The 26,343-nt window shown below is 41.4% G+C and overlaps 1 protein-coding gene and 1 long non-coding RNA gene across 4 annotated transcripts in view; one reads left to right on the top strand and one right to left on the bottom strand.

Moving 5' to 3' along the window:
- The window catches only part of LOC147320820 (uncharacterized), a 35,872-nt gene extending 17,408 nt beyond the window's left edge, over positions 1 to 18,464 (top strand). Inside the window, exons 3-9 of the long non-coding RNA XR_015131293.1 lie at positions 9,518 to 9,585; positions 12,930 to 13,092; positions 14,736 to 15,801; positions 16,080 to 16,339; positions 16,638 to 16,746; positions 17,428 to 17,518; positions 17,678 to 18,464. This is a non-coding gene — a long non-coding RNA (uncharacterized LOC147320820). The remainder of the gene's footprint in view (positions 1 to 9,517; positions 9,586 to 12,929; positions 13,093 to 14,735; positions 15,802 to 16,079; positions 16,340 to 16,637; positions 16,747 to 17,427; positions 17,519 to 17,677) is intronic.
- Positions 160 to 23,969, bottom strand: elnb (elastin b). Of its 3 annotated transcripts, XM_086309014.1 has the most exons (51): positions 23,825 to 23,969; positions 21,039 to 21,197; positions 20,426 to 20,593; positions 20,274 to 20,294; positions 20,004 to 20,147; positions 18,607 to 18,681; positions 18,262 to 18,345; positions 17,669 to 18,178; positions 17,386 to 17,466; positions 17,219 to 17,266; positions 17,028 to 17,090; positions 16,904 to 16,951; positions 16,679 to 16,741; positions 16,530 to 16,577; positions 16,094 to 16,417; positions 15,879 to 15,914; positions 15,466 to 15,786; positions 15,267 to 15,299; positions 14,730 to 15,182; positions 14,615 to 14,644; positions 14,186 to 14,401; positions 13,663 to 13,794; positions 13,542 to 13,574; positions 13,163 to 13,198; positions 12,943 to 13,074; positions 12,798 to 12,845; positions 12,597 to 12,647; positions 12,260 to 12,352; positions 12,051 to 12,074; positions 9,998 to 10,018; positions 9,645 to 9,671; positions 9,410 to 9,433; positions 9,261 to 9,305; positions 8,802 to 9,035; positions 8,476 to 8,643; positions 8,326 to 8,355; positions 8,194 to 8,238; positions 7,866 to 8,081; positions 7,726 to 7,782; positions 7,392 to 7,637; positions 7,087 to 7,128; positions 5,799 to 6,461; positions 5,636 to 5,662; positions 5,273 to 5,542; positions 4,994 to 5,215; positions 4,386 to 4,445; positions 3,973 to 4,056; positions 3,769 to 3,819; positions 3,561 to 3,584; positions 3,188 to 3,253; positions 160 to 1,691 (listed from the first exon to the last, which is right to left on the bottom strand). In XM_086309014.1, the coding sequence occupies exons 1-51, from the start codon at positions 23,898 to 23,900 to the stop codon at positions 1,669 to 1,671; spliced, it is 6,195 nt and encodes a 2,064-aa protein (XP_086165140.1). In that variant the 5' UTR covers positions 23,901 to 23,969; the 3' UTR covers positions 160 to 1,668. The 3 variants fall into 3 exon arrangements, with proteins under 3 accessions (XP_086165140.1, XP_086165138.1, XP_086165139.1); XM_086309012.1 differs by having other exon boundaries at positions 4,994 to 5,542; XM_086309013.1 differs by lacking the exon at positions 12,597 to 12,647 and having other exon boundaries at positions 4,994 to 5,542.
- Between the last annotated feature and the right edge of the window lie 2,374 nt (positions 23,970 to 26,343).

Here is a 26,343-nt window from a genome sequence, read left to right as displayed (position 1 = left end):
CACAGTTCAATATGCTAAAAAACCAACATCTACTTCTAGATGTTGAGCTTCCTCCTCTTGCCAAGTGGTTAAACCCCTCCTTGTTGTTTCATTATAGGGTTTTTTTTTGTACGTGCTAAATTACTCCAGTAGCAATAAAATAATGACACAAAGAAGTCGTCATTGGTCATCTCTTTACTTCGGAGAGCATTGTCAGAGAGTTTACAAAAGTGCATAATTTTCTTCATAGGCCACATAAAAAAAAAGAAACACAGATGTTAAAAATCACACTGAGCTCGAGATGCACATGAGCTCAAATGCAAGACGAGATTCACTCACCCCACTTTTGACCCACTGACGTCACAGCCTGCACTGTGATTCAGCACACATTCAAGGACAATGTAGAAAACAAAGCACTTATACTCATCATAGTAGTAAACGGGTTTAAAAACTGTAAAAACACACACACAGAATGACTAACTCAAATATTTTAGTACTGTAATAATGCACTTGACTTTGTAAAATGAGGCTAAATACAGTTCTCAACATAATTTAAAAAGTCTAGTAAACGTGAGCAGTTTCCCCAACAGTGTTAAAGGAGGTTCATGAACAGAAGGAAAACGCAGTAATCAGTACTCCTCGGATGTCATGTACTCTAGTCATATTACCTCACATTTAGCTTGAATGCTTACCTCAACAGCAAATGTAAAAGCTAAAGCTAAGCCCATTCAGAAAGTCAGGACAAATACACCCTCCTAACAATCAAAATATATGCACGCTAACCAATATTTTACATTTATACCATTGAGTGTGATGTGGCTATAAAACAGTGCCATTAAGTTGTGAAATGAGTGGAAGAATCTCACAGGTGGGCCTCAAGTGGTATCTGTGAGAATCCTCAGGCTCCATTACTGATACTACTGAGGCCTGAGTACAGCTCACATGGCCAGAGACTGCTTTTCAAGGATCAAAAGACTACCACTACTGCATAAAATACTGCCTTCATCTTCTCCTGTGACAGCAGCTGTTTGTCTCTGTGTCTGTACACACTACTTGTTTGTCCACTGATGTAAAAGATGCTAACAGTGAATTATCTGCTCGGCCATTCACTCTGCAGACATATCCCAGTTTAACTGGGTAGAAGTGTCGCCCTATATTTCTTTACACATTGCGTCAGCATGCAGACAGGTCTGAAGGAGCTGCCCTGAGGGAGTCCTTGGTGTCAGTCTTAACCCAGAGGATTTGTGCCAATACTTGCATAACGACACAAATGATAATCAACACAGCAAAGACAGACAAAAAGTGATAAAAAGAAATGCTGATTCTTCACTGTAGTGGTTCTCAACCCGATCATCAGGAATTTCTGGGGTTTTCTACCCACGTTATTTTATTTTTGAAACTTTCTTGAGAAATTGACATTTAATAATTTGACCAAAATAAAATGACTTAATTATCCAAAAAAGGGAAAAAAAGTATTTAACAAAGGGAAACAGCAATCTTCACCTGGCGGTGAATCTGATCCGGTTGAGAACCACTGCAACCTTTTATAAAACCCAAGCAAATGGAAATGTAAAAAGCGGGATGTGCTGAAGCTTTAGCTTCTGTGGCAGGTAAGACATTTACAGTGTGGGATCATGCAATAGCACCACTGTTGTTTTAATGAGGTCACTTCCTGTCTTTTGGTCTTTCTCACTTCCTCCTTCGGCCAGCTCCTAAAAAGCAGAACAAAGACAGCGTTATTCTTCACTTTACATGCAGTATGCAGATTGTTTAAATAAGACTTCCGCTGTTCATCCAGACCAACATAAAATGACAACTGTTAAATCCCACTTTATACTAACTCAGAATAGCTTCCAGGACATATTTCCCTTAGTTTATAGGGTCAAATGTTCATTTCCTACACAGACACAGAGTTCCTGTATTTGTGGGTGTTACCAATTGTTGCCAATTTTGAGCATGTCACTTCTGTAGAAAACATTTTTGGATCAGAGGAAACTCTCAGAGGAGTCTGGCAATTTACTCTAGAAGCTACTCTCGGTTTTTTATTAATTGAAAGTCTATCCCATCCCACAAAGATTACAGCCACACACAAAAAACATGACATGACTTTTCTTAAACCCTTAAAATGTATAACTAGAGGGTGAGTTTGATCTCCCAGTTGGTTGAGTCCTTAGCTAGTTTGTAGTCCAGAGCTGGTTTGTAGTTATGTTTGTATTTAGGTTACAAAGTTGCTTGCTTGTAGCAACATCAACATGAAATCTTATCTTGCCTACAACAATGCAGTCTCAGTGTAGCTTCACTGTGATTCTGGAGAGACCAAGTTGTAAACTACAACTTGATTGGTTTGCAGAGGCTTACACCTGCGAAGCAAAAATGTTATTTTTAACTAAAAAGAATAATTCTGGTCAGACTTCAGTGTCGGGTGAAGCAGGTGAGGACGTTGTCCTTGTCCTTCCTCGCATGTAGCACATGGCAGGAGGTCGTCAGCTTCAGATTGCTTTCAAATAATTTGCTGGAAAATGTTCAGTTTGCTTTAGATTAGGTTGCTGCCTGGACAGAGCATGTATGAGCAATGCACAAGCTAACCACCTAGCTATGGATTCAGTGGACCTGTGCTATTCTCACATCAACACAAATTGTTGCATTTGGATATCACAGGACTTTGTACTGGGGAGCTGGCAGGCCAAAGACCATTTAATATCTGGTCTAGTATGCGTGTGAAAATAATTACAGTGTATATTGGGAGGTGCGGAAATCTTTACTTGTGTTTTTTTTTTTTAAATTCCTTTCAAGTTGCAACACATGAAGAAGAACATATCATCGCTATGAGTCCTAAAATGAATGTAAATCACCTCTTCTTACTATATGATAGAAAATCTGTCTGTCCGTATGTTTGTCTCTTTGTCCGCAAACTCCTGCTAGATAATCAGGAGTTGAACAACTAAACATGACACATAGATACATCTCAGGCTCACGAAGGTCTTTATCTATATCGGATATTACAATGTCATCATGTTGCCTTGCAACCATCTAGCAAAGGGCTAAGATGATCCTTTTTAGCCCTTTTGCACCTTATAAAACCTTATAAAAACTTTGTATTATTATTATTTGTCAACACTATTATCTAATCGACAGAAGTGAGGCTAAATATTGTATTGCATAGGAAATGCAGTGATCAGGACTGTTATAATATGTCTATGACTTTTACCTCTGTAGCCCCTGGATCCAAGTAAACCCTGCATGGCTGCATATTTGGCTGCCTTCTGCGCTTTAGCTGAAGGTCATGATAGTAAAACAAACAAACAAACAAACAAACAAACAAACAAACAAACAAACAAACAAACAAACAAACAAACAAACAAACAAACAAAAACAAGAAAACGAGTTTAGATACTTAGTTGTCAGTAGATATTAAAAAAGCATGCATGTTACAATCAGAATTATCCTTGATATATTATATTTCACTAACAAGATAAGCAAAAGTAATATGTTCATCCGATCTGTGTATCTTTGTGTCAATGCTAGACCAACGTTGTTAATTTGGACATGCTTATTCCAGAGGACACAGTGAGTTTTCTTACATTTTTGTCCAGCCCCTGCATACCCTAGAGAACAATAACAGGAAAGATAAAGTCATAACAAACAACTGATACCTTACAATGGACTTTTTAAAACAATCTCAGAATAACACTGCTTTCTGTTTCCTGTTATTCTCAGTTTTGTATGATTTTACTCAAATGTGTATGCTGAGTATTAAAAAGAGGACATATGTGATCAAATCTGTCTCACCTGGATAACTTCCTATACCCAGCCCACCATATCCAGGACCAGCAGCACCTCCTGGAAGAATAAAAACATTACAGCTTTCAAAGCACTTCTTATCTGTGCCATGTTTACAGTGCAGTGCTATGAATTTTGTTGATTTTGATGTTTTGAAATATATTAAAAGCACATTCTCATTATCCTAATGACTATATTTTCATATAAACTGACCTGGTCCCCCACCAGGTAGTCCTCCAACTCCTTGGCCAGTTCCTCCAGGACCTCCTAGCCTTCCTGTACCTCCTGCTACGCTACCTAAACAGATAAATGGGTATGAATGAGAGACAAGTTAACTTTTTAATCAACATGGGGATATAAACAAAGGGCCAAATGAACACTGTTGTACCCAGTGGATTAGAGGCACTTGGGAGAATTTTTTATGTAAAATAAACCATCTTATTTTTATTACCAGTTATTACCAGTATTATTACCAGAGACTACAGATCTTTAGAGAGAACTGACACACCTCAAGTTAGTCACTAATAAAAGTTTTATCTCAGTCAAATTTTCACATGTCTGTTGTCTCTTTATTATAATGTGCTGTGTGCTAAACATTTACTTGACTTTATAAGCTGGAACCTCACCTTGGCCACCACCAGTGACGCCTCCTGTCCCAGTACCAGGAAGAACTCCGACTCCACCTCCTAATGAACAGTGATGTGATTAAATTACATAAATGACAAATAATACAACAATACATATGTTTCCATAGAGCAACGTGAAACAACAAGTTAAACAGAGAAGCAGACTGAGCTGTAGTCCATGTTTATTAAAGGAATAGGATATTTGGTCTTTCAAATAATCATAATGGTCCGTCATACATTACAGTTTGTAACTGTAAAGAGAGCTCCTATGTCTAAGGTTACTTTCTGACAAGACTTTAATGCAACGACAAACACAAAGTGTGAGATACTCCCTCCATAGAATCCCACCACATAGCAAACCAAACCATATGATTCAGTTCCTGTTGCTTTTTGCTGCTGTTTACTCCTATGCATGATTTAATGTGGTGTTGATCCAGACAAAAAGTCAACTTCATGCATTCAGTTGGTTAAATTGGATTAGTTTAAGTGTCTCTCTGAATTAATTTACATTAAGTTTGTGCAAATGGTAGTGCTTTGAATGTAGAGGTTCTGATAAGAAAATATATGAGTTACTATCAAAAGCTTCTAAGTATATCTCAGAATTTTACCTGGTCCGTAGCCAGCTCCACCCAGCGACGAGCCGTAACCTGATTTAGACGGCTTTCTTGTTCCAAGTGTTTGGCCAGGTCCAAAACCACCAGTCCCAGCACCTCCAGGGCCAAAGCCACCAGTCCCAGCACCTCCAGGGCCAAAGCCACCGGTCCCAGCTCCTCCTGGGCCAAAGCCCCCAGTCCCAGCACCTCCAGGGCCAAAGCCCCCAGTCCCAGCACCTCCATGGCCAAAACCAGTCCCAGCACCTCCAGGGCCAAAGCCCCCAGTCCCAGCACCTCCAGGGCCAAAACCAGTCCCAGCACCTCCAGGGCCAAAACCACCAGTCCCAGCACCTCCAGGACCAAAACCAGTCCCAGCACCTCCAGGGCCAAAACCACCAGTCCCAGCACCTCCAGGGCCAAAACCAGTCCCAGCACCTCCAGGGCCAAAACCACCAGTCCCAGCACCTCCAGGGCCAAAACCAGTCCCAGCACCTCCTGGTCCAAAACCTCCAGGACCTGTACCCCCAGCTCCACCAGGGCCATATCCTCCCCCTAATCCTCCTCCTGGAAGAAAAGTTAAAATATATTTACACAGTTATAAACCATAAAAATATCTAAAACAACCATTAACCTCCCTACTCCAAACTAAACCCTTACCTGTTCCATAACCAGCTCCTCCATAACCTGGAAGAAACAATGAAAAAAACTTTGATAAAACATCTGTTTGCTGGCTGCATTTCTTATATCATGAAACCTCCATTAGGTATCTCCATTAGTATATGATCTAGCTAATGATTTTATTTATGTAATCCTTGCTTACCAGATTTATAAGGTTTTCTTTTTCCTTGGCCTGCCTGTCCAAATCCTGTTCCTGTTCCAACACCGCCTGGTCCGAACCCTCCAGTTCCAGTGCCAATACCGCCTGGTCTAAACCCTCCAGTTCCTGTGCCAGCCCCACCTGGTCCAAACCCTCCAGTTCCAGTGCCAGCCCCACCTGGTCCGAACCCTCCAGTTCCTGTACCAACACCGCCTGGTCTAAACCCTCCAGTTCCTGTGCCAGCCCCACCTGGTCCGAACCCTCCAGTTCCTGTACCAACACCGCCAGGTCCGAACCCTCCAGTTCCAGTGCCAGCTCCACCGGGTCCAAACCCTCCAGTTCCAGTGCCAACACCGCCTGGTCCGAACCCTCCAGTTCCAGTGCCAGCTCCACCGGGTCCAAACCCTCCAGTTCCAGTGCCAACACCGCCTGGTCCGAACCCTCCAGTTCCAGTGCCAGCTCCACCGGGTCCAAACCCTCCAGTTCCAGTGCCAACACCGCCTGGTCCGAACCCTCCAGTTCCAGTGCCAGCTCCACCGGGTCCAAACCCTCCAGTTCCAGTGCCAACACCGCCTGGTCCAAACCCTCCAGTTCCTGTGCCAGCTCCACCGGGTCCAAACCCTCTAGTTCCAGTGCCAACACCGCCTGGTCCAAACCCTCCTGTACCTGAAATTCAGGCATAACTTAACTGGTAACCCTATCACATTTTTAATAAAAGCAAAAATAGTTTTACCAGGCTGTGGTGTACTCTATCTGGAAGTTTTGTGTTTAAAAGTTCTTTTTATTATATTTATACCTGCCTCAGAGAAGAAGCCTCTGAAATAAAAAGCATCATGTTGGTTTTAATTAGAAGTGCCGAGAGTATAAGAGTTGGGTTATTGACATCAATCACAGCTATATGTTTTGCTAATAACAACCTACATTTAGATTTGTGTACTTCCTTTACTCTTAAGAACTTGAAAGAACTGGACTTCTTTAAGTTATTTAAAGAAGTTAATTCAGAACTGAAGAAGCCTCTTGGATGAGAGGTGAAACGTCTTTAAATAGTTAACAAAGTCCAGTCGTCTTCTTTTGAGCTCTTAAAAATACCATGGTGACTGAGAACCTACACAGATGAAGTGCATATTTTATCATAACACACAACAGTGAAGGTATCACCACTTGTTATTTATTGCCTTTCAAACAACAGTATGTACATATGTAATGGCTAGCAGATGGTGATTTTTTTTAAATATATAGACAAAGAACTGACAAAAACACACTTCACAAGTGATTAAGTATAAATTCTCACCATGTCCAAAGCCAGCTCCACCTAGTGAGGATGATCCATAGCCTGTCAACAGAAGTTAACAGCTTGAGTATAGCTTATAAAATATTTTCCTAATCATTTTTAATTTTGTGTCTTTACATCAGCATAATGAAAAGAAGAACTGCAGGATTTTAAACAGGAGACAAACATGCAGCAAATTGTCCCAGCTTGGATTTGGATCAGGGGTCTGCTTTTTAGAGTTCTAGTCCTCTGACCACTCAGCTGTCGGGTTCATATATATAATACTTTATTGAATGTTGTTAGTCATAAATACTTGCTTATTATACCTGATTTAGGTGGTTTTACTACTCCACCAGGTCCATAGCTGCTTGGTCCTGTGCCAGCACCACCTGGTCCTATACCACCTGGCCTTGTTCCAGCACCACCCAGTCCGGTCCCAGCACCTCCGGTCCCAGCACCACCAGGACCAGTGCCACCAGGCACAAGGCCACCTGGTCCATAACCTATTCCACCTGGTCCAGTCCCATAGCCACCAGGTCCAAACCCAGTACCACCAGCTCCTGCTCCATAGCCTAAAAATCAAATATTTTAAATGTTTAGTTTCAGTTTTCTCTATACTTCCTTTATGTAGGTTTACTCTGTGTGTTCACTTCATTATACTTTTAGGTGGTTTTCCAGTGCCGGTGCCCAGTCCTGGACCTGTGCCATATCTAGAACCTGGTTAACAGAGCATTTAAAACTGTTAATACTAATAGTTATAAACTATTTAAATTAGATATTTTTGATCAATGTAAACTCACCGTCAGGTCTAACACCTCCCCCAGGGCCTACTCCTGTTCCTCCTGCTCCTACGCCACCATAGCGTCCAGGTCCAGTTCCATATCCACCAGGCCCAGTACCATATCCACCTGGACCGGTTCCATAACCTCCAGGCCCTGTGCCATAACCTCCTGGACCAGTGCCATATCCACCGGGGCCAACCCCACCTTGGCCCCCTGCTCCAAGAGTCCCATATGCTGATGGAAAGAATAAACACCCTGAATGGACTGTGTAGCATCTCTCATAGCTAAAGATTAAACAAAAAGTCTTAATTTAAAAAAGGAGAACATAATTTCTCAGTTTCTAAACCTTTGCCTGGTTTTGTTACTCCAGCTCCACTAGGGTAACGAATGCCTGTGAGTGAAAAACAAAAATATTCTCAAATGTGGGTTGTTAAATTTGCTGGGATTTAAATGTTAAAGATAGTTTTAGGTAGCGCACCTCCCCCTGGTAAAACTCCAGTACCATAGCCTGTAATAGAAAAATGTGTGAAGTGCATAAACTGGGAATCATTATGTTATTGTATTATAGGAATTTAAGTTTAGCGTGGATACACAAACATTTGAGGACCAAAACATGAGTGCAGCTCACCTCCTGTTCCTACTGCACCAGGCCCACCAGCCCCAGGTACCAAACCACCTCCTCCAGGACCTCCACCCACTGCTCCAGGACCTCTTCCTGCAGATCCAGGACCACTTCCCACTCCTACTCCCACTCCTCCCTGTCCACCACTTGTGCCTCCTGCTATAGGTTTATAAGCTATAGTTTAAAAATATGAAGACATATTAGATGTTTTCCTTCAGTGTGTGGTGTTTTTTTTTATACTTCATGACTGTTTGTTGTAATATTTGTTAGTCATGGCAAGTTGCACACACTGTCAAGAAGTTGGATAGTTAGTTAAAAGGCACAAGTGGCACCTTTAGGTGGTTTTGGTGTTGCTCCAACTGCACCTCCTGAACCAACACCTGTTCCAGTGGCAGGGCTGCCTTCTCTTCCTGTTGATACACCACCTGAAACACTTCCTGCAACTCCTGCACTGGTGGGACCCCTTCCTACTCCTCCCTGTCCACCTGTACCCGCTGTACCACCCCTGTATCCATCAGGGCCTCCTTCTCCATCACCTTCACCTGGTGTGTCACCTCTGGGGACACCTGCAGACAGAACATAGATGGTGTGCGGATGAGTGTTCACCACCATTGCAGCTGATATGACCTTTCTCTTTACAGTCTTTATTCAAAATGGTAGCTATTTTTCCTTTTAGTCTCACTTCTAGTCTTTTCCTATTGCTAATCTTATGATTTGAATCTGTGATCAGTATAAGTAAGTAATCCCTAAACTTAATTTGTAATTGATTATTTTTATCCTGTTTTAATCACCTGGGGGTTTGAGGGGTTTAACTCCAGTCAGATCACCACCAGAACCTGTAAAAGGCCAGATTTGAGAAATAATATTAATTTGTGAATAACTTTGCAAGAAACACATCAAAGAAATGCTGTGCACTGCATCTTGCTTTCATACATCTCACCTGTAGGGGGAAGTCCTGTCCCACCTGAATTTTAAAGAGAAATGTTCAAGAGAGTTGCCAGTGTAAATATGACACAGCAGTGTTTGCTGATATCTTTGTATCTTTCAGAAATCTGCAAGCCACATATAGGCTTACTTACCAACACCTGCACCAGCGGTTTGAAACCAGAAACACTGGTAAGTAAAATCCTGACAGCACTTATTTAAACTTTAGCAGTTTATGGAGGTTTACATACCACTTGGTTGCGCAGCTCCACCAACGACTGTAACAACAGCAGTACAGATTTATTTGTAAAAGCATAAATCAGAAAAAGTTAAGCAACATTTGTTTCAATTTGCAGCTGTTAACTGGTGTCAGTCTGCCATGCAGTATTCTCTGGTACTCTCAGGTAAACCAGTGACAGCCGTGACAGCATTTCAGTGGAGAAATAACACGAGCCACATCAAAAAGGAGTCAGTGTGTCACTGCATGCTCAGTTTTATATTCAAATGCACATGCTTTTTCAATCTCTATAGTCAAGTACTGTTTAGAATGAGATCTGCTTTCCTTCAAATAAGATCTCAGTGTTAATTATTTATACTAACTTACCAGGGGTCACGCCTGTGGATCCTGTGGAATGTAGGAAGAAAGCTATTAGTTTAACTGTTATAAATTCAAAGAAGAGAAGTGGACTTCCTGTTGCCTCACAGATGTTGGATGCTTTGCAGTTAGAATATATTTCGATGTCCCCTAAAATGTCACCAGTGTTTTAACTCTAATCTTCGTGACCATTAGATTTTGCTCAGTAAATAAAGATCTCCCATCAGGAAATTGTATTGGCACTTTACTGACCTGTAATCACACACCCCTAATGCCTCGTAACACTTAATAGAACACAAAGATATTTATTGCTTGCTGTAATCAGTTCATTCAAGTTTTTGGATTTTGAGAGTTGTCATCTGCTGCAGGTTTGGTAGGTGTGAAAATACTGCAGCCAGTTTACACTGAAGAATATCAATAATAAAACATGAAATAAAGAAAAGAACTTAATTTGCTATTGCACACATACACTGGGTGTGTCACGTAAGACCATCAACAAAGCAATGGTGTACAAATACAAAACAAAATGTGCACTAAAGCAAAGTAAGGGGCACGATTTTATATGTAGACAATATTGTCTTAAGTATAAAGTACATTATTTACCACATCGCACTCAGATTACTATAGAATGAATATATTTATCTCTTCTGTCTTTCTGTCCGTAAACATGATGGCTCAGTGTAGAGTGGGGTTATCTTAACCATCCATTAAAATTTGGCTTGCATCCACCAAGATCTTAAAAATCAACTCAGTGATTTATTGGTTGAAAAAAGCTGTATGACTTAAAAACCATAACTCTTAGAAGTGTGGTGCCTATTGTCAACATATAGAGTACCATATAAAGATTTAAAATATCATCTCACATTTGACCTCTGACCTCTCATTCAGTTTCAATAGGTTGATCAGAAACTCAAAGTGACTGTAAAGCTATAAAGAGGTATTTAAAACAGTGATTCTTACTGCCATCGTTTGTACTGACAGCATGTGAGCATATAGGGATGATACATGGGGATTGTAAATGTCATGTTATTTTGGACCTCTGAGCTCTTTTTAAACTTCAATTACGGTCAATCTTTCATAAAATGTCTTTTATCTTTAAAACTATGCTTTCTACTGCCGTTTGTTTGCATTGGCAATATTTAGGGCATATTCCCAGTTTTATATTTTACATCTTCTTTTCTTTCAAGTTGACCCCAAACTTTTTTTTTATCTTTCAAGAAAGTATTTTCAGAGTTTCTGCAATCAAAGTTAACATTGGATACCCTTACCTGATTTTTACTGCACTACAAACATCTTAAAGTACATTTAAAAAGAATTTAAAAAGCAAAATAGATATCTACATTATACAATGCAGTTCCCTCAAAAGTAAATGCTGCGCTGGCTTGGTGGACATTTGCTCTCATGGAGTGCTTGTTGTTTTAGATCTACTAGTCTGTAATATTATTTATTTGCTGATTAGTAACTGGATGAAATTTGTTGGAGAAAAGATTAAAAATGTTTTAGTAATGGTTGAATATGTTAGTCAAAATCTGAATTTGTGGCAACCATGTTGTATGGTAAATGGTAAATGGCCTGTATTTATATAGCGCTTTACTAGTCCCTAAGGACCCCAAAGCGCTTTACATATCCAGTCATCCACCCATTCACACAGACATTCACACACTGGTGATGGCAAGCTACGTTGTAGCCACAGCCACCCTGGGGCGCACTGACAGAGGCGAGGCTGCCGGACACTGGCGCCACCGGGCCCTCTGACCACCACCAGTAGGCAACAGGTGAAGTGTCTTGCCCAAGGACACAACGACCAAGACTGTCCAAGCCGGGGCTCGAACCGGCATCCTTCCGATTACAAGGTGAACTCCCAACTCTTGAGCCACGATCGCCCATGTATACTTCAAATGGCCACATGGTGGCACTGTCCACCCCCAAATGTAAGAAATCCAGCTCTTTTGATTCACAACAAATGTAGCTGAAATCTGTATAATGACTTGAACAGGAAAGCAGTGAAAGACAAAGACACAGCTACTGATGCACAGAAATGGATAAATACAGAATCTCTGACCTGGAAGTGTTGTCCCGTTGATTCCTGTTATATACAGATAGATTAAATAACATAAATTGAAGTAATACTGCTTAGATGACAGAAAGTTTCAACTAATATACAACTTTTAAACTAATACTGGTATTTCTGAAACACGTGGTTCAACCAGTAACTAAGTAATTATGATATGCATATATCTATATCTCTGTAGCATGAATGGCCAAAAATACCTGGCTTGGGTCCAATGATGGGGATTCCTGTTCCACCTAGACGATCTCTGTCACTCCCTGTACCCGCTGGTCTGCCACCGACACCGGTACCTCCTGTTTTAATAATTATGTAGGAATCTTTTCACATCTGAAAACTTATTTCGAACAAATATTTACAAATTAAGGTTTCTTTTTGTTGCTGTTTGTTTTTTTGTGTTGCTTCTTTGTTTGTGCACCATCTTCAGCAACCATCAGAATTCCTGACCTGATTGATTGTGAGAATTGTCATATGCACAAAAGTCTGTGGATGATTTCAACATAAGAAAATGTTCTCAAGAATCCAGAGAGTTTCACACACCCTCTCCACCAGGACTTCCAGACCCCTCTATCACAGTGTAAATATCATCACCTGAAACAAGGACAGAATAATAAAAGGACTGAGATTAGAAACTAGCACTCCATGTAATGTCTGGAATGATTAGTAATATAAATTTAAATAGTCAAATAAAACGTGTTTGCATATTGATTGTGTGTGTTTACTCTAACACTGCACAGATACCTTCTGTTGCCGGGGTTGGTGTGCCTCTTGTGTCTTCAAGTCTTCCTCCTGATCCAGCAATAGACAATTGAACTCGTAAATTGTGAAAATGATAGTTAACTGTAATATGATTTTTTTTAATTTTATCCTTAGCACAGAGGCTCACCACTTGGTCTGGTTGTTGTCTGGTTGGTGCCAGTGGTGGTTCCATTCGCTGAAACGCCAGGGCCGGTCCCTGTTCCTGCTACTGTAGTGCTGGTTCCAGTTCCTGTCCCAGGTACAACTCCACCAGGTTGCCCTACAGATTATAAAAGAGGTAAATTCAAAAGAGGTGCTTAAAAAGTTTATTTATTATTTTCCACTTGACTTGTCAGACTACACCTTACCAAACTTTGCAGCTTTAGATCCAGCCGTGCCGTAGCCTGAGGATCACAACAAATCAAATGTGGTTAAAAAAAAGAGAGTAAAAAACATCATTTTAAGTAAACATTAGAAACAACAGGAATAGTGAGTGTGTAGCTTGTTGTATATTACTTTTCCTGAATGGAATGATTTTTTTTGTACCTAATTTTCCTTGCTAACTTTGAAACAAACAAACAAAAAGAAATGAGCAACTAATATTTTAGTTTTTAATAACCCTCGGAGCACTCCAAGTACTCCACCTGTGCCAGCTCCACCTGGGCCTTCATCAAAATCATATGAAGATATTTTCACCATTATTCACAAAGTAAGAGAATTCAGTTTGAAAAAAAAAAACATTCATACCATATTTAGCAGGTTTTAATCCGGGTCCATAACCTGCAAATACACATAAAAAGTTTCATTTTAAAGATTCTAAAGCGCTACAATCAGAATTGTCTAGCAAAATTATCATTGCTTCCTAAACCTGGTCCAAATCCAGTCCCTGGTCCTAGACCATAACCTCCACCTGGTCCATAGCCTGTGCCAACTCCAGGCCCATAACCACCAGGTCCATATCCTCTTCCAGTCCCTGGGCCCGTGCCACCACCAGGAAGACCTAGGAAGGTTCAAAAGTGTGTGAGTAGTTTATCTATAACAAAAGCTTAAAATATCTTTAAAAAGAAAAACAATTTCTAACCATGGAAATATTTTAAATATTGTTGCTGTTTAAAAATTTATATCAAAAATGATTTAATTCTAATTGACTGATTATAATTCCTACCAAAATCTGATGTAAGAAACTTAAAATTATTGCCTTCATTTAATTATAAAATTACATTATATTTTGAACTCTTCCTGTGTTAATGCTCATGTATATTACATTAGTTTGCACTATATTTAGACTTGGGTCCCTCTGCATATCCTGTGAGATAAGCACGAGGGGACAAATCCTTTAAAGCTAAGTGTATCATATTTAGAACTATAAGACAGGCGTTTCATGTCTGTACCTCCAGCACTGCCTGGTCCAAATCCGCCTGGTCCAACTCCTGTCACAACACCAGACCCCGGTATACCACCTGCCCCGAGTCCTAGCCCCGGTCCACCACCTGTTGACACTCCACCTTGTCCAGGAACCCCTACTCCAACTCCAAGCCCAGAACTAGGCCCGGTTCCTCCTCCAAGGCCTCCTGCACCAAGGGCACCTCCAGTACCTCCAGGAACACCTGCAGAGAGCAGGATTTTATGAGAAAACAAAAACTTGTCAGATCCACAGACTTGTCAGATGTCAAAACTAAAGGTGTGATTAGTAACATTCATTAGAAGTACATAGTTGTGTGAGTTCAGGTGGATATTCTGATATTCTCTATACATATATTTTATGAAATTGCAAATTTACTGCATCAATGTCATCAGACATTTAGTAGGTTGTTTCTTACCATATTTGCGCGCTTTGGCTCCAGCATAACCTGCAAACGCATCAGCATTAGTTTTATATTAGCCAGTGGACCTATTTTAATTCTGACATGGCTCCTTATTTCTCTTCTATCATACCTCCAGGTCCATAGCCAGCACCACCGGGTCCAACTCCACCTGGGCCATAGCCAGCACCACCGGGTCCAACTCCACCTGGGCCATAGCCAGTACCAACTCCACCTGGCCCAACTCCACCTGGGCCGTAGCCAGTGCCAACTCCACCTGGTCCAACGCTGCCTGGACCGTAGCCAGTGCCAGCACCACCTGGTCCAACTCCACCTAGGCCATAGCCAGTGCCAACTCCACCTGGTCCAAGTCCACCTGGGCCATAGCTAGTTCCAACTCCACCTGGTCCAAGTCCACCTGGGCCATAGCCAGTGCCAACTCCACCTGGCCCAACTCCACCTGGGCCATAGCCAGTGCCAACGCCGCCTGGGCCAACGCCGCCTGGGCCATAACCAGTTCCAGCACCACCTGGCCTTAGTCCTCCAGTACCTGTTCCTGGACCTCCAAGAGCCCCACTTAACATGCCTTTCAGGAGAAAATTGTTAATTTTTAGCTACTTTGATTTATTTTGATGAATAATCTATAATAAATAGAGAAGTTATGTCTTACCATATTTACGAGCTTTGGCACTGGCATCATACCCTGAAATAAAATTATAGTATTTATGTATATTGTATGTCTTTGATAATGTCATAGATTTGGTTTCATAACTGCACATTCTCAAGTTAGTGTTGATAGTAGTGTACAATATAGTTTATGTATATTTTAATATTTAATATGAGATTTTAATATAGTGATTCATAATTACCCCCAGGTCCCACTCCTACTGACCCAGTGCCAGTACCACCTGCACCATAGCCAAGACCCCCTGGTCCAGTGCCAGTACCACCTGGACCATAGCCAAGACCACCTGTTCCAGTGCCAGTACCACCTGGACCATAGCCAAGACCACCTGGTCTGGTGCCAGTACCACTGGGACCAAAACCAACTCCAGAGCCAGGTCTCACACCTCCAAGGCCTCCAGATGTGCCAGTACCTGAGCCGCCTGGACCAAAACCATAGCCACCACCTGCCCCTCCTGTTCCAATTCCAGAACCAGGCCCTCCTGCAGTCCCGACACCTCCACCACCTGGAGAAATTTAAGGCACTTCGAGTGTTGCAAACAACACATATTCATCATGTAATTTGGGTATTTTACAGAAATGAAGAAACGTGTCTCACCATATTTGCGTGCTTTGGCTGAACCTGGGCCATAACCTGTGGCCATATCAGAATACAAAGTTACCAAACCACAAAAGGACCCATTAAACCCCAATAAACATATTTAATTTCAAATCTTGTTTGTTGAAGAATTTTCAGAATTTATAAATAACATCTATGAATAGAAGATTTCTGAATGGATGCATGATGTAACTTTGACAGGAGTATGGAATTACCTAAGCCTGGTATGCCACCACCTACTCCAGGGACACCTCCAGTTCCAACTCCACCTCCAAATCCAGGGACACCTCCAGTTCCAACTCCGACTCCAAATCCAGGTCCAGTTCCTGTTCCAACTCCACCTCCAAATCCAGGTCCCCCTCCTGTTCCAACTCCACCTCCTGTTCCAATACCGCCACCTGTTCCAACTCCGCCTCCAAATCCAGGTCCGCCTCCTGTGCCAACTCCACCACCTAACCCAGGTGAGACTCCCCCTCCAGGAACTCTTCCAACCCCACCCCCAAAAGTGCCTCCTTGACCAAGCGCGCCTCCAGCTCCACCTCCATAAATACAAATTTAAACAAAGTATTTTTCTATTAGACCACAATTATTCAGTTACTTTTGCATTATTGATGTTGAAAATGAGGCTTACACCTCAACTGTGGTCTGTACCGTATTTAGCTGCAGCTTTGGCTGGATTCTTCTTGGATTTTCCCACTCCTGCAAATAAAATAAAAAAAGTTGAATTTTTCCTTTCCTTTTTGTCCTGCTGGCCTGTAGCGCTACATGCTGGATCTTCTTCATGTCTCTGCTTCTCTTACCTGTTTTTGGTGATATGAGGGGATAACCACGAAAAATCCCAGGCAATGGCTGTCCTCGCCCATCTAAGGTGAGAGATAGACTTTACACAGAAGCCCTTTAAGGTTCTAACTTGCTGCCATTCACTAATATTTTTTTAAGGTCGTAATATTTAAAAGCCAATTAATGCACAACAGTTGTACTTGTAATATCACACAGCTTTTAGGTTTAGGCTTTATGATGCTTACTGCCTGCACCTCCCGGTCCAGTGCCACCCTGACCAAGTACTCCAGCTCCTGCAGGGAACAAGGCAACGTGTTTTTTTTTTTTGAAGATGAGATTTTACAGTATTCACAAAGTTCATGTACATACCACTCTGAGTTCCTAGTCCAGTTCCTGTAGCCACTCCAGGGAGAACACCACGGCCTCCAAACCCTGATCAGAGAAGACGGGATAACACTTGCAACCTCTTCTGTAAACAAAATCTCTTATACTGATATATTGTTTATTTTATCGTACCATCGTGCATTTATTTATCATATGTTTGATATGTTTCAACATACCTTGGCCTGGGACAAATCCACCTTGATAGAGTCCAGGCACGCCAATGCCTGTGTGACATCATATTAACGCAATACCCCACCGCCACCCAAAAAAATCAGTGTTTCTGGTTTAAATTTAGAACTGCAAAGCCTTTTGCATTCGTGTTTTTGTGTTGTGATAAGTTTACCTGGGACTTGCTTTGATGCTTTTCCACCACTCTTTACCCCAGGTCCTCCTCCAGTGGTACCAGTCTGTGGCAATGTTGGAACTGAAAGAGGAAAAATGTTTTCTATAGACAAAATTTTCATCAACTTTAAAAAGTAAGACACAAACTACTTGAAAATTCAGAATAGTATGTTTTACAAATAGCGGGAAATGCGGCATGCACTGTTTAAATATCAATTTATTATTACGATTTAATCACAAAAGCTTTCTTTCTATTGTTGAGGAAATGTATGTATATTATATACCTCCCCCAGGCCCAACTCCTGCACCACCGGGGCCAAATCCTGTTCCACCAGGCCCAAGTCCTGCACCACCAGGGCCAAATCCTGTTCCACCGGGGCCAAATCCTGTTCCACCAGGCCCAAGTCCTGCACCACCGGGGCCAAATCCTGTTCCACCAGGCCCAAGTCCTGCACCACCAGGGCCAAATCCTGTTCCACCAGGCCCAACTCCTGTACCACCAGGGCCAAATCCTGTTCCACCAGGCCCAAGTCCTGCACCACCAGGGCCAAATCCTGTTCCACCCGGTCCAACACCTGCACCACCAGGGCCAAATCCTGTTCCACCAGGCCCAACTCCTGTACCACCAGGGCCAAATCCTGCACCACCAGGGCCAAATCCTGTTCCACCTGGCCCAACCCCTGCACCACCTGGTCCAAATCCTGTTCCACCCGGCCCAAATCCTGTTCCACCCGGCCCAACCCCTGCACCTCCAGGCCCAAATCCTGTTCCTCCAAGTGTTGTCCCAACTCCACCTAAGATGAAAAAGAAAGATATGATATCATAGGTCAGTCATATAGTATCATCTAATATTAATTCATAAACATATAGTACCTACCTGTTTTAGGAGGTTTGGGACCAGTTCCACCAATTCCTGGGTATTGAACTCCTCCACCTGGTCCATAACCACCTCCATATCCACCTGTGTTAGACCAGAGTGTTATTTGCTACATATGCATCCTTAAAGGCAAGCAGTTTATATTTATGTTTACCACACATTTATGGTAAATGGAAACTTAAGAAGATTAAATAAATCATATTTCAGCCATTTCCAATGCTTTGTGTGGTATGTACAGTATGCCTATGGTATTTGGATCACAGAGATCCAGCATGTATAAAGGTAAGTATTTAGCTGATATACATGCAAGAGCCACGCTGATACAGACATATGAAATCTGCTGACCTCCAGGTGTGTAACCTGTTCCAGCTCCAAGTCCTCCACCAGTCCCAGTACCTCCTGCTCCAAGGCCTCCAAACCCTGGTGAAAAAACGTAAAGAAGGAGCACTTAGTACTACCTAAATTTCCAAACACAAATTAAATCATACACTAACTAATTTTGTGCAACTTGATGTACTTTTTGTACTATTACACATTTATGTCTGCTCAAGACAAAACTACAGTTTTTAGAGTCATAATCTCTAAAACCTCTTAAACTTCCGGCTTTAACAGTAACTGAATCAATTACAGCTGGTCAAAGAGAGGAATCAAAAGCCTCTAAAGAGATATGAATGAAATTAAAACATGTAGAATAAATAAAATTCTGCAACTTCCCGTTAAAACAGGTGCTGCTGTTCATGCTTCGTATACAAATTAGGTCATTTCGAGCTTCACACAAGAACTTTTTTCTTTGAAATATAATTTAATTGTCATTGTGTTCGTTTGCATAATTTTGGCTTGCAATGGTTTCCATTTTTGGAACTTACTTTTATTCATAATGCATGCCTTCTATTGCTTGCCTATGTTTACATGTACCTCCTCAGAGTGGAACATGCAAACACACACACACACACACACACACACACACACACACGCACATACTTAGTGTACATAAACATGCAGTGAGGATGAAAAATGTGTTCACTGAGATGGCCAGACGTCAGTAAACTGGAAAATATGATATGTGAATCTGTTTCCTTTGCTTACACTTACCTGGACTTGGTTTGTTTACGCTTTCTAAATAAAGGCACAATAGATGGATTTCAAAATGTTACACAAAGCCTATGTTTAACGTCTAGGATTAGTTTGGATATTGTCACTTCCATGATTTGGGGGATTGAAAACAGAATGGACTGAAATTCCAAAACATATCAGTCTTTCTGACTCATGTAATGACTTTTTTCCTTCATTGGGAGTCTGCCAAGCCTAATGGATCAGCCTTTATCGCTGTATGTGTCTGTACTGATCAGGCTGGGTCCCCACCAACAGTAAACTAGAAGACAGAAGATATGAAATGAAGGTACATCGATGCTGTTCTTATCCTGCTCCCTGGAATTAACCAGAGGCTGAACACAGATCCCCGAACTTTAACATGTACTATGTAGAGATGGCACGATACCACTTTTTTATGTCCGATACCGATACGTAAAATAGCAGATTGCATTATTAATACTTGATTTTTTTTTCACGAGTAATCTCTTTGTGAAGTTAATGTATTAATTTATGTTTTATATTATTTATCAAATATGCCTGTCACTTGTTGCTGAGACACACTGTTGTGCTGAAAATCTACAATTTATGATATGCTACCTGTACCCTCCCCCCCCCCCAAAAAAAGAAAAAAAAAATCATGATGAATATGCCTTGAGTGCCGGTTCCAAAACCTCCTGGACCAACTCCTCCAGGCCCAGCTCCGTAACCACCAGGACCAACACCACCTGCTCCAAAACCACCCGTCCCGACTCCGCCTGGTCCTAGTCCTGTTCCACCAGTACCATAGCCGCCTCCTATTTAAATAAAGGAGAAATCACCTTGAGCTCTTAGAGCCATCAGAGTGATCTATAAGTTGACTTTTTGTTGCATAAATTTCATGACATTTGAAGATTTATTGAAAAAACAAACAAACATATTACCTGTTTTTGGAGGCTTGACACCTTTAAGAAGAAAGTAATCAGGACAGTTAGGCGAAAAGTAACAGAAGGAAAAACTTTGCTCTTTGCAGATAATTAAATCAATCAATAAATCAAGAAGTAAACAAAATATCTCACGACTATATTTGTCTTACCAGTCCCAACGCCTCCAGGTCCCAGTCCTCCAGGACCAAAGCTGCTGGGCCTAAAACCTCCTGGTCCCACTCCTCCTGGTCCCAGACCCGGTCCAACTCCACCTGGTCCCACTCCACCTGGTCCGACTCCTGGGCCTACACCACCTGGCCTTTGACCCCCATAGCCCCCTGAGGAATAGAGTGATTGTGAGTTGAAAGCACAGAAAGATTGATGTAGATGACATGTGTATGTAGAAAGCTGAAAAGCAGCCAAACATCATAGGCAAATTTATGGCCAGATTTTGTTCTTGTTGTTGAACGCAACATGAGGAATTCATTATTGGTGAGACATGAAAACATAGCGTGGCGTTTAAAGCTTTTTCATGGCTTGTAACCTGGAACTCCTCCAGTAACTGATTTCATTTAAACAGAAGGTATAGAACATTTGAAAAATGGTGCTTGTGTAATTGACGATAAATCTTAAATCTTTAGCTATTTTTATGAGAACAACTGCATCTGAAAGGAATGCTGATTACCTGTAGCGGTCCAAGGATAACTTGAAACATGTCAGCCAGTGTTTCTGTGCAGCTGCAGTCAGATTCAGTAAAACTTGGGGAGAAACTCTCAAACCTACCTCCACCAGCTCCTGGTCCAAAGCCTCCTAGAGCAGTACCAGTGCCTCCTGGTCCACCTCCTCCAGGCTGAAATCCTGTCCCAATGCCTCCTGGTCCAAATCCGGTTCCAGCTCCTGGCCCGACTCCTCCAGTCGCACCTCCAGCAGGTACATATACCCCTGTTCACAGTGTGCAAAAGCAATGTGTTTAATATTGTAGGTTTTTCTGTGCCTGTAGAAATATTCTGCTATAAAAAAACAGTGGGTATTATTGATAAAATAAAGTTGCACAGTTCTTTTTATATGAGCAGACAAAGCCATTTACATCACCTTACAAACACAGCAATTTATTGGTGACCATGTTTCGGGCTCCTGACAGAATTTGTGGAATTTGTGAGTCATCTGTCGGCGCTAATAGGGCATAATTTTCACCTCTTTGCAGGATGTAACCCATTTAATTTGCCTAAACACCAAGGATTACATTTAACAAATAGAATCTAATGCCACACAAGCAGGGAGATGATGAAAAGTGTGGAAAGCGTGTACGTGTGCGCTTGTCCGCAACGATTATCATCTCTTTGCTCCATATCCGAGTTTCTCTGCAGCCAATAACAAACGCTGTTTCATACAAATGGCATGCTTCGGTCACAATTCTCACACTTTTTTGCACCTATGTTGTTTTCAAATCACAACAACCAAAAATAGAACCAGGGAGCGTGAACAACTATAAAAGGAAAGGCTTTCTAAGATCCCACAGTCCAGATGTGTAAAGGTCTGTAGGGATTCCTAAAGAATGTGGGTTACTGATCTCATAGTGTTGCCATGTACAGCACATTTCCAACACAGTAAATAACTTAACTGTTCGGTCATTCAGCTCTGCCGGCTAGATTGTTCTGGACAGGCTTGCCAAAAGGCTTTTGTTGTTTTTGGAGGAATTTTTATTGGAATTAAACATTGGACAGGACAGGTATGCTCTCAAATTCACCAGAGATTTGGTCACTGTTTGGAAAGGGATTTTTCTTCAGGGTCATTAATAACTCATTAGTGAAGTAATAATGCCTGCCACATTTAATTGCTAAGTCCATATACAAATATTACTGTTTTAGGCCATGCTAGCCTAACTGCGGGAACCCCAGAGGACAAATTTCCTTTATTACAATCAACAGGTTTACATCTGAGCTTCAGATTAAAACTGGTCTTTCATTGTTTTGGATGTTCTTCAATGCACTTTGGTGAGCTGGTTGTTTTTGCAAGTTTTATTCCCATCACCGGGTTTCAATTAGTTCAATATCTTGTTTTATAGCACCCAACAACTTGGATTAATTTGCAAGGAGTTATAACTTCACAGAGTCTGAACTTCAGTTTTGTTATTTTAAAGCTCAGAAAAAGTCACAGTATGTCTGATGGCTCACTTAACATCCAAATCCAGTGATCATATTTCACTCAAGGCAGGAAAACCTTTTGTCATGTAATCCTCTTTTCACTTCTCATTTCCTGCCATCGCAACACTGACTCTTATCTAATTTAGAAAGACAAAAACTTAAGTAACACTTCCTGTATCCAGCAGCTTAATTGTGCGCTCTCTGTATGCTGGCCTTTTTTGTCACTGAAGTCATCACGCAATGCAGACTTCAGGAGGTAGGTGGTCCTATCAGATAAAGGCAAAAAAGCAATCTGGCATTCTTACCTTATTTTTGGCTTCTGCTTCTAAAACTCACACAGTTTAACTTTTGCTGTACCCTATAAAGTCTGTGCTGAGGTTTTCAATTTATTTTTGGCTTGAGGTACCATTTTAAAGAATGCAGATGTTGAGATCCCAAGCAAGACCAAAACAAAGAAGCTAAACAGCAGATACCATCTCCTTGCTTTCCAGTGATCGTGCAGTGGTTCAGCCTGACCTCGAATGAATGCAAATTACACAACAGTCTAGAACAGCTCTTAAACCAGCGGATGTCTCGTCTAACAAGACAGGAAGAGTTGAGGGGGAACCTCTTCAGATCAGCCGGCTCAAAGCTTAAACAGACAAGACAATGAAAAGGCATCTTGGAGGGATGAGGTCTGGAGCACACAGTTTGAATTAAACCTTTTAATACGGTGCAACACCTCATTAAAAGCTTTAAGTATAACCCTGTTGTCCAGACCTCATGCCTCAGGAGCTGACTGTGAGAAAATGAATACACCTGGGCTTTGAGAAGTTATTTGTCTAAAGTGTGTCATCCTTAATTTACGCGTTCACCTGCTTCAGCACTTTCTTCCAGACAGATGAGGGGGGAGGAAACTAGCATTTGGAAAGTTAAAGCAGCAATATCTTAGAATCACTCAACAAAGCATTGTCTTCTTGATTTATTGTTAAGAAAAAAATGCACTTTTTATGAACATATAAGGCATGTTGACTGCAAGGTCAATGTAGTATTTTCAGAAGGCTGCAAATGAATTTGACTAAGAAAACCATTTTTAGACTTTAAGTTCTTCAGAGTTGAGATGGGACAGGCTGCAGACATGTTGGTAATGATGCTACACTCATGGTGCTAAGAAATAGCTTCTTCAGTCAAGTAAATTTAGCTCTGTAGTAGATTTTTGGACATTGAATACAATGTGCTTTCACTGAGGAAATCGATGGTATAATAATAGAATAATTGTTAGCGGCCAGTTTATAAATGCAAAACCTCTCACAGATCTCATAGAACATAGACAAACAAAGAAAAAAAAGAGCTGTCCATGAATTTCTCTTTTACAAATGCTAAAGAAACTTTATGTGACACCTGATCTCTACTGGGTGCCACACACATGCAGTAAAGGGGACCCACCTCCTTGCAGCGAGGGTTTCCACAGAGCCAGGAGAAGGACTCCATGCAGGTATGTGGCCACCGTCCCTCTTGCCATCCTGCTCCAAAATGTCCCTCTCCTCTCCCAACTTGCAGGTTTTATCCCCAGCAAGCCTATCAGGGCTTACCGAGGCCTTCAGAAAGAAGGAGGGAAAATGAGTGTGAGCATAAAAAAAGAGGGGGGGGGGGGGGGGATGCAAAACAGGACAGTGTGTAATTGGCTAAAGACAGAGAAAGAGAGCGATAGACAAGGAAAGAAGGGGAGAGGGAGAGAAAACACACTGGATCACCTCATTAAAGCAAATGGGTTGTTCTAACCCCCCAGACTGTTGGGATGCATTTATTTTGCTCTTTGCTGCCAAGAAAAGAGAGTACGTAGGGTGGGTGGGAGTTTGGGAGAGAGAGCAAGGGAGGTTTGGGATGAATGAGTGACTATGAATTTGAAGAAAATGGGGGGGGGGCACTTCTTTGTTTTTCTCCACAAATCATTAAGAAAAGACAGAAGTGTGAGTGTGCCCTGGATTCCACTAGTGTTCCAGGTTAAAATGCAGGAAAACTAGAGTGATTCACTATATATGATAGATCTTTAGTACTAACTAATGAGTACTGATGTGTTTTTACAAAAAAGCTATAGATACCAATGATGGACAGAGTTTTTAATATTGTCGTTTGTTGTGTTCATTCAGGTAAATACAAGACCAGGACTGAAGGTTGGCAAGCGGTGATGGATTAGTCAATGTCCTAAGAATTTTTTTTTTACTAATTTACCTGATCATGCAACCTTCTGCAGGAGAGGAGATGATGCAGAGAGGTGGAGGAGAGACACACAAGAAACAGCAGCCAGTACCACAAAACATTAAAAAAGAGAAGAAAAGCAACATGTAAAAATGCTATGTAGGCATCAAAATGTAAGCATCATCCTAATCAGAGACGTAACCCTGCCAGTTTGTCACCTTTTGACTTTTCATCCACAAGTCTTTGTCTTTTTTATGTCCCCACTTTGTGTCCAGCGGCCTCGGCTGACTCGGAGACACACCAGTCAGGATACCTGATCAGTGTTTTTATTTAACCAGGGCTATTACTGGGGTTTTCTCTCCATGTTTGGGCTGGCTGGTCCTGTCTGGCAGGATTGCCGAAATAATTTCTTTCTCTGGAGGTAATGGGCCTGGAAACAGATGAAGTAAATGAGCTAATGGCACCTAAAGACTGCAGGACTGAGGATGGGTGAAGCACTTGAGTCCTCTCACATAGACTGTGCTTCTTGTTCTTTGGCAGAAAAATGTGGCTTCATAGTGGATATTAGATCATTTCACTGACCTCTTCTTTACAGCCACAATCAGCTGTAGACCTATGACCAGTGACTTGTGGTCACTCAAGTAAGCAAAGCTGGGTTTCAGGGCTTGAAGAATAACATTTTCATGCAGTGCAAGTTTCCTCTTTTGCAGTGGCTGATCTGAAATGTGGCAGATGTTTCTGTCATGTGTTCATGTAGACTCATTTGGCTTTGTTATCTTTAAAAACTAGTAAATGGGAGTCTTTTATTTTTATTTCTACATGAGTGTATAGTCTGGCCATTTTTGTCTGTTTCAGAGACAAAGAAGGAGAGAGTCGGTACCTGACCCCCCATAATTGGTCATAAATTGTCGTTTTATTGCTCCGTTTTCAGACTGGGTATGCTTTGCGTTTAGCTTTGATGGAACTTCATAGTTATGCAGTGAAATAATGTTGGGGTAATAATAATAAAGGTTAATAATGGAGGGAAAATTGAGAATGAAAGCAAAGCGAAAAGTACGTGTGTGTTATGGTCAATGCAGGTGTAAAGCGAAGACTGAGAATAATCATAGAACACACATTTAAAATAAACTATGACTGACCATTTATTTTCAATCCTACATTACATATATTTTACTCATGTTCATAAATCAGACATTAACCAGCAGGGTCGGCCTGATGAAAATTGATGAAAATGTAAAAAAAACATGAAAATGTAGATAAGGTTGATCAGCTCCACAACTCTGAGTGGGGCTGGTAAGTGAAGTGAAGGGGGTTCAGATGTGGTCTGACCAGAGGATGGAACTGATCGAGGTTGTCTTCCAAGGTCTTAGTTAGGTGCAAAGAAGCATCGTTTTCCAGCCACAATCACATATCACCCAGTTGAATCAGCCTTTACATTATAAACCGTAAATTGTTTACTGTTGCTAATCATGATCGCTGCCCCTCTTGATCTTGAGTCAAAGTTGGACTGAAACACTTCAGCTGTGCAGATATGAGTCTTCTGCAGAAAATGCAATGCCTGTGTTTAGCTGTTTTAAAGATCTAATAACTTTTTAAAATTTCATTGACTAATTGCTGCTGTAATGGAGGTTGTGCTCTCCGAGTGCTTCTTGTTCTTACAGTGATATGACATGGACCTTCAGCACCTCCAGACTGGTCAAAAAAGCCCAGCAAAGATCGCTCTGCCTGAGAAGGTACAATGAGCAGAGTTCCTCTAGAAATGGCTG

The sequence above is a fragment of the Aulonocara sp. 'chitande type north' Nkhata Bay genome, linkage group LG10, assembly GCF_057382095.1.
Source record: "Aulonocara sp. 'chitande type north' Nkhata Bay isolate Kocher_YH1m ecotype deep benthic linkage group LG10, A_spYH_male_GT1.1, whole genome shotgun sequence".
Taxonomy (NCBI): domain Eukaryota; kingdom Metazoa; phylum Chordata; class Actinopteri; order Cichliformes; family Cichlidae; genus Aulonocara; species Aulonocara sp. 'chitande type north' Nkhata Bay.
This window is presented reverse-complemented; position numbering and strand designations above follow the sequence as displayed.